Consider the following 13,301-nt stretch of genomic DNA (forward strand, 5'->3'; position numbering starts at 1 on the left):
GGAGAGCATCCTTGTGCTTGACATGTTGAGGAGGTCCGGGGCGTTTAGGAAAGCCCTGACTGGGTGAAATGTGTGTTTAGGCAATATCAGCGTGCGGCAGAGGTGTATAGGTTTACATAGGGAGCGTTTGAGAGGGGAGGAGAGGTTAGGGGCGGCTACACTTTGTTGTGCTGTCTGAGGAATTTTGTGTGCGTCATCTTGCTCTGCAGCGGCAGGGTAGTCCTGTTTCACTGACCGATATCTTTTGTAATTGGAGTGTGTCTGTGTGTGTGTGTTTGGGTTTTAGATTTCGTTTATTGTTGGTAGTTTCAGAGTGACGCTTCGCTGTACGCTGTCAGAGGGCGATGTTGTTTACTTTCCAGCTGTGCGTATACCGCAGCTTCTTCTAACATTAAAATATCCCTAGTCATGACATTTTTTATGTAGTATGTACTTAAGCTTGATGGGATAGTTCAGATTACTTGGAGTGAGGTTGTATGAGGTACTTAAAGATAATCAGTGTATTACGGATAGTAGATGACAGTTTGCTTTGGTGAAGCAGCAGGAGTCCTGGTAAGCAGTGTACTGCTGTGGACGGGGTCAGCACCAACACATATTTTACAGGGTTTAACGTTTTCCTTCATGTGCCAGGTCGAGCAACTGCATTTTTTTTTTTTTTTTTTTTTTGCCATTTTGCATGAATTTTATTTTTAAAAATCAATATAAGTTTAAGTGTGTGCTATATTTACAATATTTACACCACTTTACCTCGCTGTCAGACAGCCTTTTCCCAGCCATTATATAAGCCAAATAAATACTCTCTTGTGCCCAACCACACTCCTTTTGCAAAAACACCAGTTTTACTTAGCAGAACATATGTGTTCCTGCTCTACCGCTGCCTTGTTTTTAGTTTTATTGTGTGACGTTGGTGAATCCAAACTGTTTTTAAAACACAGAAGTCAAGCAATTACTCAAACAAACTAAAAACTGAGTCAGCAGTACGCCAGCAACTCCCGTGTTCTGCAAGATAAAATTAGCAGTTTTCTAAATGGAGTTTGGTTGGTTTGGAGAAAGTCATGTTTGGCTTATATAATGGTGAAAAAAAACTGTCCGATGGCTAGGTAAAGTGGTAGAAATATTCTAAATATAGCGTACGCTTGAATTGATACAGATTTGATTGTGATCTGTCCACCGCAGTAAATTACTTCACTTCCTACATCAGTAATTCTGCTGCCCCCCCAAACTGGGGGGCGTGCTGACCGCCATCTACTGTAGGTAATAAACTGGCTATGGATAAGAACCTCATACAACCTCCCTTCTAATAATCCAAACTATTCCTGTAATGAAATGAAGTCATAGTCCACTGATGGACCAGAGCGGGGACTTGAAGGCATATTTTCCAACAGTATAGCGAATGAGGGTGACTAATGTTAAAGTCTGTGGTCTGAGAGGGAGAGACATTTGGAAAGAAAAGGCGAGAGGGAGTGAAAGAGGTAGATCCATGAGGTCAGACGTCTCAGGAGTGACTCACACACTTAAATAAAAAAGACAAATGGTTTTGAGAAAAGCTGACACACATTGAAATTCCTCGTCTCGTGTACATAAAGAAGCCGGGATGGGCATGCAAATGCACCACCCCTCAGGCCATGGCACCATATGGCAGCATGCAGATCAAACCCTCAGTGTGCACATAATGGTGAGTGTTTTGATGAACAGATTGCACGCATAATTGAGCCGTATTTATCAGGTAATTGTGTGAGCTTGTTTGGAGCAGATTTACAGTATTGTACCTTTAGAATATGACTGTCTTTTCACTGAAGCGTTGTGGGCATCTATGGCAGCTGTAGCTTCCCTGCTGCTGCTTCTCTTGCTGTATAATTCAACATGTTATATATAGAGGGAGATGGAAAATGTGTGTGTGAGTGTGTGTACACCTCAGTCATGGGGCTTTTGAGCCAAATGGCTTAGCTATTGCATAATACAACATTAAATTTTAAGCATGAAATCAAAACAAACAGCTGAGTCGAAGCCTCTCCTCTCCTCTCCTCTCCTCTCCTCTCCTCTCCTCTCCTCTCCTCTCCTGATGAACTCTTTCTTCCAAGAAAGGTTCTTTCGATTAAAACTGTTGTTAGTGGAACCCTTAGTCTTACAAATAAAACCTTGACAAGCCCTTTCTTCAAAAAACATTTCTTCGAAAGCAAATGGGTCTGGGTAGAACCTCAAGAAGAACCCTTATGGAACCCTTATGTCAAAGAGTGTAGGTATTGCTGGTGATTTCACCAGTCATACCATTAAAAGCCCACACCCATCCCGCTCTCCGGAGGCCCCTACATCTGCTGCTCCCAGACAGGCGGAGGAGAGGTGTGGATGGAGCAGCCAGAGGGGCGATTGGGGAGAAATGTCTTTGTTTTGGATCCACACCTAAGAGGTATTTTGGTAGGAGAAGAGCCTGCAGAGAGATCTGGGTTGAAGCTGAGAGTCTTGGCAGGCTCTCGTACCCCCGAGTCACTCTGGTAGCGTTAGCAATAACCGCTAACGCACGCCCTGTGGTGCAGCGGTTCAGCTCCATCATTACTTTGATGATGGATGTGACAGAAGTCTCACTGCTCAGACAGCTCGCAGCAGCAGGAGAGGTCAGAGTGTTTCTCACTCATGGAGCAGTATGGAGTCGCTGTGATTAAGAGTCGCAGAGTATTTCCTGCTGTATGTTTATGGTAATGATAAACCTGGGTTGTAAAGTTCTTAAAAAGGCTTTGGAAGGAAAAAAATCTAACAAACAAACAACAAATACAAGAACAACAGCTCAATTTCTAACTCTTTATCAATATTTTACCACTTCTTTGGTGTTTTTTTGTACTATAGAGTGGCAACTATCAGCCTGCTGCATGTTACCCCCCCCTTCACTCTTTCTTCCTGTTTCCTGTTCTCACTTCAGCTATCCTATAAAATTAAAAACTCAAAAAAAAAACCTCAAACTCACTAAAATAAAAAATACATAAAAAACAAACAAAAGGCAAATAACTTAAACTGATAATAATGTTCAGCTCATAAATCGGTGCATCCTCAGGACTAATCTCTTTGCATATTAATTGAGATTGATGGGTTGCAGCTTCTGTTCCGGTTCCCAATGTGAATACTTGCTGGTTTTCTTTGACTTCTGTGGTAATAAACTGAATATTTTTGGTGTTTTGAACAAAAGACAGCATTTGATAATTATCACCCTGGACTCTGGGAAGCGGTGAGGGATATTTTTACTATTTTTCCAACATTTTTCAGACCAGTCTGCAGAATATTTTCTCAATGAATTAATAATGAAAATAATTGTTAGTTGCCTCTCTTCATCATACTGTGCAGCCTTTCATCGCAGTGTAATCTCCAAGATAAGATCTAATGTGTGACCACCCGTACTCCCTCTGTGTGTGTTCATGTACTTCTGTGCATTTTTTCTCCTAACAACATTTTCAGTAAATGAAGATCATGACATACACCAGAGTGACTCACTGTGCTCTGATTCCGGGTAAACACTTTTAGTCATAAACAGATTTTTGTTACAGAACATTTAAAATCTGCGTTTTGCTGCTGATGTGCATCATGTGTCGTGTTATGTAGGCATTTAAACGTAACGTTATGCAAGCTGAGAGCTGCCAGCATTTAAGGGTTGTTTTTATCCTGTGTTAGTCACAGTAGGAATGTAGGAGATAAGTCTGTCATCATGCAAACATGCCAAATAGCCCTGCAAAGCCCCAAATGTGCAATAACTAAAGCCATATGTATGGTTGTGTGCAGCCCTGGGCAGCACAAATGTGGCTTAAATGACAACCCTGATTATGTTGACAGATATTGTGATCGCTGACATGAACCACAAGTTAGGAACAGAATTGTTTGACTGCATTTTTGGCTTCTGTCACCAGCATTTAAGGGTTCTCGTCTCGGGATACCAGGTGTGCTGAGGGACATGAATTTTTTCTGTATTTGCTGACAAGCTATAGGCTATAAATACAACAAAACACATTCTAAGCTGAGAATCGTCTGATGCATTAATCAACAGAATGAATGTGAATGTGTTATACAATATTTCTCAACGTTTAGACAGATGGCAGCAGCCGAGGAAATCAGTTTTCTGGTATTTCAGACCATTCTTATGTTTTGTTTAACTGTTGATGGCATTTAGAGTCAGGGAATATTTTGAACTGCGTGACACTTAATATATGTGAATTAAAACTACAGATCAAATCAATAGATAATCCCACTATTGTCATTGCCAGACTAACAACCATCAGCTTTTGGTTGCCGAAACTAGAAATATGGTTGCTATTTTTAGTCACTGTATATTTTGAGTAATTAAAGCTATAATATGTAATCTGTCTGCATTAAAATGTGTGAAAACTCTAGACATATGTTACATATTTGGTTGAGTTGTGTATTTACATTATCCCAGATATTTCCAACAATGTTCAAACCAGAGAAATACACAATTTATTCAAGGTAATGATGTGTCTCCTGCTAGTCTTTGCTAGCTAGTTGCTATAACACAGACACAGGATATGTTGGATACATCAGAGAGTGAAGAAGGAGGTTGGCAGATGTGACTTAAACATAACATGAATAAAACCTCGTCTGTGAACAAAATTTTGTGCTCGAGTCATGCCAGATAGATTTTCAGCAGCTACGGTGGTTGTTTAACCATGAAGACAACAACTCCCATGATCCCACACTACATCACAACATAATCAAAGCATTTCTTTTGTCCTCGTTTTAATGTGACAGAGACCCCTAGTGGCATAATCTATATATTGTGCATTTAAGATTCTTTACAGTTATGTTAATTATGAAAATATGACCTACAAGAATATTTAAAAGCATTATTACAGTAACCAAACAGAATTCTTTGTAGTGTGTTCTTGTGTTTTGTCTGTTATCTTCAGTGTTCAGTGTTCAGTGAGAACAACATTTTTAAAAGTTTCTGTGTGTTCAGCTCTCACTATTTTTGTAGCTTATAAATAAATCTCTGGTTTGAAGTTTAGTTTTTCTCCTGTGTCGCTGTTTGTACTTTCAGTTATCTGCTTCATTTTAGTTTCATGTTCGCTTCCAGCTGATAGGAGTCATGTTAAGTTACTGCTCATGAAAACCCAACGTTTGCTGATTTTGCTGCTTCATGATAAAATTGTGTGTAAATAACAAAATACTGGGGGACTTTTATTGTGAAGAACTTATAGGAAACAAGGTGTTAAGCCACCATTTTATAGCCGCTCGAAAAAAGTGCAACTTCAAAAAGGTAGCTCTGTTGTAGCGGAGATGCAAATAACTGCTGTGCTGTGCCCGAGTCAAATCAAGTCAAAGCAAGCCAGCACATGTGTGCAAAAGGAGTACTTGGTTGCTTGTTCATCCGATCTCTCCCTCTCAATCTTTGTGCTGATTCCCACCACAGATCCATTGGCCCTTCAGCACTGAAGTCTTGTGGGATTGTGAGTCACCAACATCAGCTTGTCCATCATCTCTACTTTCAAACATTACATTCTTTTGTGATCTCGATGGGTTAGTTGAACTCTTCACCCTGTTTCGACTGTGGCAATATTTACACTATTGCAACAAATATTAAAAATTTATGTATTTCACAATTGCACAATTTGCCGTTTGATGTCCCTATTTTTAAATATTTAAAAAGCTGTTGCACGTTAATGACACCTTAAGGCAAAGGATTGGTTGCCAGTTTCTCAAAATTGTTGCGAATGATAACCTAGCAACCATTATTGTTGTTCGTCCATGTTGGCTTCTACTATTCCTGCCTGTATCATTCACAGTTACGCTGACAGGCAACAGATTGCAGGTCAAGCATGTTCCACATATTAAAAAACTTTTTGTCTTTCTGCACTCTACAATCAGTATGTAATCATTTATTTATGCAATATTACTAACACAGAAACACCCTGCAAACATTCAACAACAACGCCTCTTGTTTATCATCGTCTTATTCCCAAAAGTTAACCTTGACAAAATGACATCTTTTAGTAGGAACAACATAACTTGTCTGATAGCTGTGACGAATCACCAACAGGGGATTTCTTGTGTTTTCAGATCAAGTTGATTAATAAGATCTGTTGCTGAGCCATGGGCTGTTTCATCTGTGAAAACACACTTTTCTTTGTTTTAGCTAAACCACTTATCTTTACCAGGGGTGAAGTGGGAGTGACTGCACCTTTTTTTGTGGCTTTAAGTTTGTTTTCAGCAGTGAACACATGGAGATGGAAGCTTTACTATTGGTGTGTCATTATTTTCTTAACCATCATTGGATTTCTTTGTTGGGGCGCGGTGCATCGTTGGCAGCGGTGGTTCTCAACTTGGGTTGTCAAGAAAGCCCAAGGAGATTTTGAGGGAGGTGGTGATGATTTATGGGTGAAAACAAGAGTTTGTGCTCAGTTTTTTCCCTTTTTTTCTTCTTAAATACAGGATACTTTCACCAGACAGGCCTCACTTAGATTAAAAAAGAAAGAAAAATTACTCTTTTGTGGCATGTAATTTTTATTGATCACCTGTGATGAAGGGTCATGTGTAGGCATTGCTTAATTAAGTTTTTTGCATTCATGAGCTGGTTTAGAGTTACATGAGAAGATCTATACCTCACTCATGTCTGTACGCTACAAATGAAGCTACAGCAGCCACTCAGCCTAGCTCTGCTTAGCTTAGCATAAAGAAATGGGGAAATAGCTGGCCTGTTTCAGTCCAAATGAAACCAAACCCGCCTCTAAAGCTCACTAATTTACATGTTATCACTTGGTTACGTCAACAAAGATTAGCAGAGCTCTCACAATTGATTTAAACTGAAATTACATAGAGTTCAGTCAATATGGAGATGCTGACTTAACCCCCCCACCCCACCCCGAAACATTGCATTGTTGGCTAGCTAGTTATATTTCTTGGCTAGCTAGCTCAAAAGTTTGTTAGCCTAGTTAGCCTACTTATGATGGCTCAGCAGGCATAATGAGAGGTTTAAATTTAATCTCTTAATTTTAAGCGAGCTTGAATGTTTGGTTCAACATAAACTGAAGTTAAATCATGGTTTAATCATGTTGATACAACTTAGCCAATGTCCCATATGTTCAGTCAAATCATATTAAAGTGTTTAATCTTTATGCTAAGCTAACTGGCTGGTTTATAGTACCCCATAGCTTATATTTGTTGTAGATACACAAGAGACAAGACAACAAGATGGCCAATAAGCATATTTTAACACTGTCTATGTCCTGAAGATTGACCTTAAAGTTCCTGTTTGTTTGTGCTCTTTTCAGGCCAAGCAGAAGGATGGGCGCGACCAGAGCGAGGCGTCGGCCTTGGCTTCTCCCGGCCCGGAGGAGGAGCCTTTTTCCTGGCCGGGGCCCAAGACGCTTCACCTGCGCCGAACCTCCCAGGGCTTCGGCTTCACACTGCGACACTTCATCGTCTACCCGCCTGAGTCTGCCGTCCACAACTCTCTGAAGGTGACACAGCACGACGCTAGAACCTGAATATAACGAAACACAGCAACCGTCATACCATCTAATGCAATTTAGAGCAGAATAATTCTTAAAATAAGCAAGAAATTCTGACAGTTGGGGGAAGAAAATATGCTGGTGTTTCCAAAGTAAATAAAGCTTTGTTGAATCAAGTGATGTAAGCCTCAGGCCAGCAGGAGGATCTGACTTTATTTAAGACACTGTCATGACAATTTTTGCTAAAAGAGACATTATATTAGAAACAGATGAAATAATCTCAGACCACTGGCAGCTTTTTCAGCTGTTTAAGGAAATAAAACTTGATTTTGATCTATAGTTTAAGGAAAACTTGATTTTTTGGGGACTGAAATGCATTACTTCATAGTTGATCCATACCTCTGAAGAAACCGGACTATCATCACTGCTGTCTGTTACTCAAATTTCAACAACATTATCAAGTGTAAGAAGTGTTTGGAGATGAGATTACAGCTTGTGCTGTGGAATTTCAAGTGAATCACTTTGGTTATTTTGTCCTCCCTGCAAACTCTGCCCTTGTCAAGGGAGCAAAAATTACAACTACCGGTCAGTGTTGGAGATTGTTATCATAAAATGTGACTTTATTTAGCTTTTTCGTGTCTGCAGTGATTAGAAAACATCTGATTTGTGTGACACGAGGGGAAAACATAATCAGAATTATGACTCTCAGCTGCTATTTAAACACAGCCTTAAACAAACACCGCAGTATTTAGTGCTGTGGGGACTTAAGAGATGTGTCCCAGGTCCATATTACTTAATACTGTATGTAGGTATTTTTATAATATACTGTTATTGCTGTGATCTTCTGAAAATTTTCCATCACTTGTAATTTATTCCAGCTCTTAGGAGTTACCTTTCTTTTATGCAACAAAAGGTTTGTGTTGGAGCCACCAGTTTTAACTATTTCAGTTTGGTTTTGTTATGTTATGTCGCAGTATGGGTGGGAATTTTTGGGAATCTCACAGTTCGATTCAGTTCTGATCTTTTGGCGTCTGATTTGAATCAATTCTTGATTGAATGAATCGAAAAGGAGGCACATTTTTCTGTCTCTTGCTCCAGTATCCAGTGTCCTTTCTCCACTGAAACACAATATGAGACGTAACGGGTAATTAAGACTATTTGGTCCTCAGCCTTTCTATTTTTAAAAGAAGTTAACTGCATTAATTAATTAATTAGTTAATCAAGAGCAATCTGCAGTCTCCTGCCTGCATGAGAGCAATAAAGTTCTGTCCTGGCTCCAGCAGTGGAGAGCAGCTTTCTCTGCTGCGCCATGAGCTCCAGAGAAAGCCATCGCTGTCCAAGACGCAGAGCGGGTGCAAGTTTTTTGAGGCGAAACAGACTGAGCGAAGAGGCGTTCGGCCAGTCTCGTTCGTCACTGCTCATTGCTGCTCCGCTCCATTAACGTAAAGAATTCACACATGCATACGTTCACGTTTGTCTCCCCAGGCTAATTATTTAGACATTAAATCAAAACAGGCTTGCAACCGCTGCCTTTTGTGAAGAGGAATTACAAGCTGTGATTACAAAATAACTGCCACCCCAGATGAGCTCTGCCTTTTTTCAGTCGGCTGACATGACATGATTAACTAGAAAATGTAGAAAATTGCTACAACATTGCACTGCAATACATCTGTTTGCCCCTACCCCTAAAACTCAAAATGCATAATTTTTGTAGTGCGCCACAGTTTCAGCAGAATCTAAAAGTGAAACTACAGGTGGTGTTTTCAGTTCTTTTTTTTTTTAGCCTCTACCCATCATTAGCATCACACCCAAATGAATTTTAAGTGAAATGCGCTTTGGGAGCTGTGGTTACCTTCTAGCCTTGCTTTTTTCAAGTACAAGTGCTTAAACAGTGAGTTGTGTAACTTTGTCTATGGAAAAACAAATTACACTTTTATTTCCAGAAAGGAGGCACCAGAAATAGCATCTCCCACTTAATATCACCGTTCATTTTTGTAGAGCTGCAACAATTGGTTGGTTTATTGATTGACAGAAAAAGAATCAACAGATATTTTGATAATTTATCAATGGTTTTTAGCCACTTTTCAAACTAAAACCTCCAGATTCTCTTCTAACTGTTGGACAGTAGAAGACATTTTAAGACATCACACTGGGCTTCAGGTAACTCCGATTGTGATTTTGCACTTTTTTGTTTCATTTTATAAAATAATTAATTGCTCAGTAATGAAAATAGTTGGCAAAGTCCATCTACAGCACATTAAAAAAATGTAGCCGATTTTGTGGACTGATATCTTTGGATTTGGTCACTGTATCAATGTGAACATACTGAAACCTGCAAGAATTTGTGTGTTGCATGGAATTGGGTTACAGCTTAAGTTATTTAAATGTTATCTATGGTAGATGCACCATAGGCACTTGGAATTATAAGCATTAATTACATGTTATTGAATTAGTTGTTTAATTGTTGAGTCGTCGTGGCTTGCCATCACTGACACCAGACAAAAGAGCAGTAATGTTTCAAGTGTTCGTATTAATATGCACATGTAGTGTCAGTAATGCAGCTTGTATCATCCCACCTGGGACGTCTGCCAGCCGTCTCTGGATAACATCAGTACCAATCTGCCCGTCGGTATTAATCCTGATGTTGCAGCACTTCCGGGTCTTAATGGAGACTGAAACAGACTAAAGGGCTTTAGGTAAATACAACAGGGCTTCTTTAATGGGGAAATCTGCTTGTGTTTCGAGTCGGCTCTCTCAAAGCTTATCGTGGCCTCCTGACTATTAGTTTTTCTAAGTGATAATTCAGGATAAGTTGGGTTTACTTTTCTCTGAAGTGTATTTGGACAACCTCTTCAGTTTGCACAGAAGGATTTCCGACAAAGTTACCATAGTACTCTCTGTTTATAGCTTTTGGCTTTGGTTCTGCATGTTGAAAGAGAAACTGTGGCACGACAGTTAGGATTTTCAGACGTGTGTGTAACCAAAAAGATAGACAGATTGTCCCAGAGGCCTTCTTGGGTATCACAATGTTGTTGCGGCTACTTGTAAATTCAATCTGGACCACTGTGTGCTGCTGTGATCTTGCTGTAGCTAATTAAAAGAATATGAAGACAAGTTTATTCTCTTAAAAGGTGCAAATCTTGAGTCCACTGCCTGTTTACACCTGGGGCTGGGTGAAACAATCTCAAGTAGACAGCTCTGAGTACGTCCGTTCACACCTTGCATTAGAAAGCGTCTCCAGATGCGTCCATGACCATTTGTGATCAGATCTCACTTCCCTGCTCAATATGCAAATAAACACTAGGGCTGTTTTCTCTCTTGTATGTCCATTTGGCTGTTTAATATAAACATGTGACTATTCAGTCCCTTTTTTAAGTTCATTGTCACATTAAACTCCTCTGTTAGGCCACAATGAGCCTCATGTTTGACCCTCACTCTGGCAGGAGAGGTGCATCATGGTGTGCTGAGATATACCTGAACTATATGCAGGACTTATTCTGACCGTTTGGAAATCAGATGACAAAGAAAGGTATAAATAAGAGTCCGAGACAGTAAAAGTGTGTATCCCAGAACACCGTATCTCTACTGTCTGCTCTTCACAGTAACACAATGTTTTGTTTTTTTTTACAAGGAAAGAAACAACTTCACAAATTGCATTTAATGCCGAATTTACAAAAAGGCGTAAATAATCAAGAATTCTCCATAGCATTTTACCTCCCTGCTCTGTATGGAAATAAACAAGTTTGCAACATGTGTGGGCTCAACAGTCACCATTAACATGGTGGGACAAATAAACACCATGTTTTTTTACACAGAAAGTAATAACTTAATGTATAACGTTCACCAAATTCTTGCAATAACAAGAATGCAGAATTTGTCATTTCAGCATTTGACAAAGTTTGTAAAGTTCTTCCTCGCTCGACAACTCTTAAAAAAGCGCGATTAGCATTACAGCACTGATGATGTACTTGCAGGAAGTCAGTTGAGAAGGCGGTCCTTCAGTGTGACACAAGACATATTGCGCACACACACTGCTGAAAAAATGTGGCCACATGCAGCCCAGTTCACCTCTAAATGTTTTCAGATCGCAGTGTGTCTTGGGTGCATTCACACCTGTACTTAGGATCTAATCACCCAGGAGTCTGATGTAAACAGGCTCGAAGACGTAGGCAATAAAATGTTGTCTTCTTTCGTAAATTTTGTTTAAATGCTGTAATCAGTTGAAACGGTGAGTTCAAACGGCTGCTAAATGTTGGCAGGAGCAGCCACCGATGCACCAGTGCTGCGGCAAACTGAATTTTTACAAGTAAAGAAACAACTAAATGTATTAAATATAATACTGAAATCACAAGAAGGCACAAATGATTAAGAATTTGCTGTAGCCATCTGGTAAAGTTTACCAAGTTAAACTCCTCACTCAACAACTCTGGAAATTGTGTGATTTTTGTTTTTATTTAAGGGAGTCTGGGGATGTTGCGGTTACTAGTTCAATAATGAAATCAGATCAAACAGTGTTTTCCCGAACATCTGCTGCTTATCTTGGCAGGTAAGAGAGCCCAAACATGTAATTTCCATTACACTGAACCAAAATGAAAAGTGTGTTTTGTTTTATCAGTCGAGTAGACGGTCCTTTCGATGTGGTCGAGGACACGCTGCGTACACGCTGCTGAAAGAATGTGGCCATGTGCGGCCCAGACCACCTCTGAACGTGGTCTGAATGATCAGACCTCAACGCGTCTTTGGTGCGTTCACACCTCTACTTGTTAATTCCAGGCGTAAACAGAGCCCAAGATGCACAGCATGCAAAACTAAGGCAGTAAGTTCATGTTAAAACACTGGCAACTCCTGAAAAGGTAGAATTCAGGCTTTATTCTCTACCTTAAGAAGTTTGTACTTAATTCAGTGATGTTTTTTAGAAGTACACAGCAAAAGCAAGTTGTTGCTGGGCAGAAATGTGTCCGTCTTTTAGCTGACTGTCTTGCTGCTGTTGTGGCGTTCTTATCATGAGACGTAATTCTGGGAAATATTCGCACTTCATTTTCAACTTGTCAGGTCACACTCACTGTAAACCCTCACCAGTTCTCCCATTACGTAACCCGAACCGACAAGCTGGAGGAGGCTTGCAAAAAAAAAAAAATCCTCCTCCTTGTACATTCATCACATTTCATTGTAATTATTTTTAGGGTCTTGGATCGGAGCTCTTGATTAATTGCAGTTTGTGGATATTGGGGTTAGCTTGAAGAGGGTCAGAGCGTCTTAAGGAAAGCCTTGGGAGAGCAGGGAGTCTTAAAGGATACATGGAGAACATATGTGTCACTGAGGGGAGGTGGATTAAAGCGGGAGTGTGTGGATTTTAACCGAGGCACGCTCAGAGGGAAATTAAGGGTTTAAGTGTTGAGGAAATAAAAACTAAAACACAAACATGGCCATGAAGTGTGTTTAATTTATGATAATAAACATTTTTTTTCTCTATGCATCATCATTAACCGTTACTTTGATTAACAGTTAATCTGTTAATAGTTGTTTAGATGAATGGGTTAATTCTTTTGGCCCCTTGTGGGGCGGAAACAAGTCGCGAACACAGCACTGACATATGAACCTGATATTGTCTCTCTTTTAGCTCTGTTTTTGGTCTCCACCAACTCCTGAGGGACATGTCCGTCTCTTTAGCTGCTAAATGCTCCACTGTGTTCGGTAACTGTGCTGAGACTGAACCAAAACAATGAAGTTGTGGGTCAGATAGCTGAGCAACAAGCTCAAACTCAGTTAAAGCTCCATAAATCTGCAGATAAACATGATAATTTATAGACAACCTCTCTTACATTGTCACATTGTCTTCACATTGTTGTTTGGTTT

The 13,301-nt window shown here is 39.9% G+C and overlaps 1 protein-coding gene across 5 annotated transcripts in view; it reads left to right on the plus strand.

Annotated features, from left to right (window-relative positions):
• Positions 1–13,301, plus strand: part of arhgap21a (Rho GTPase activating protein 21a) — a 114,925-nt gene that overhangs the window by 56,227 nt on the left and 45,397 nt on the right. For all 5 annotated transcript variants that reach the window (XM_084746739.1, XM_084746740.1, XM_084746738.1 and 2 more), the window contains one exon: positions 7,266–7,454. In XM_084746739.1, coding sequence (XP_084602865.1) covers positions 7,266–7,454 — 189 coding nt within the window. The remainder of the gene's footprint in view (positions 1–7,265; positions 7,455–13,301) is intronic.

This window comes from Lutjanus erythropterus, chromosome 21, assembly GCF_056507025.1.
Source record: "Lutjanus erythropterus isolate fLutEry1 chromosome 21, fLutEry1.hap2, whole genome shotgun sequence".
NCBI lineage: Eukaryota > Metazoa > Chordata > Actinopteri > Lutjaniformes > Lutjanidae > Lutjanus > Lutjanus erythropterus.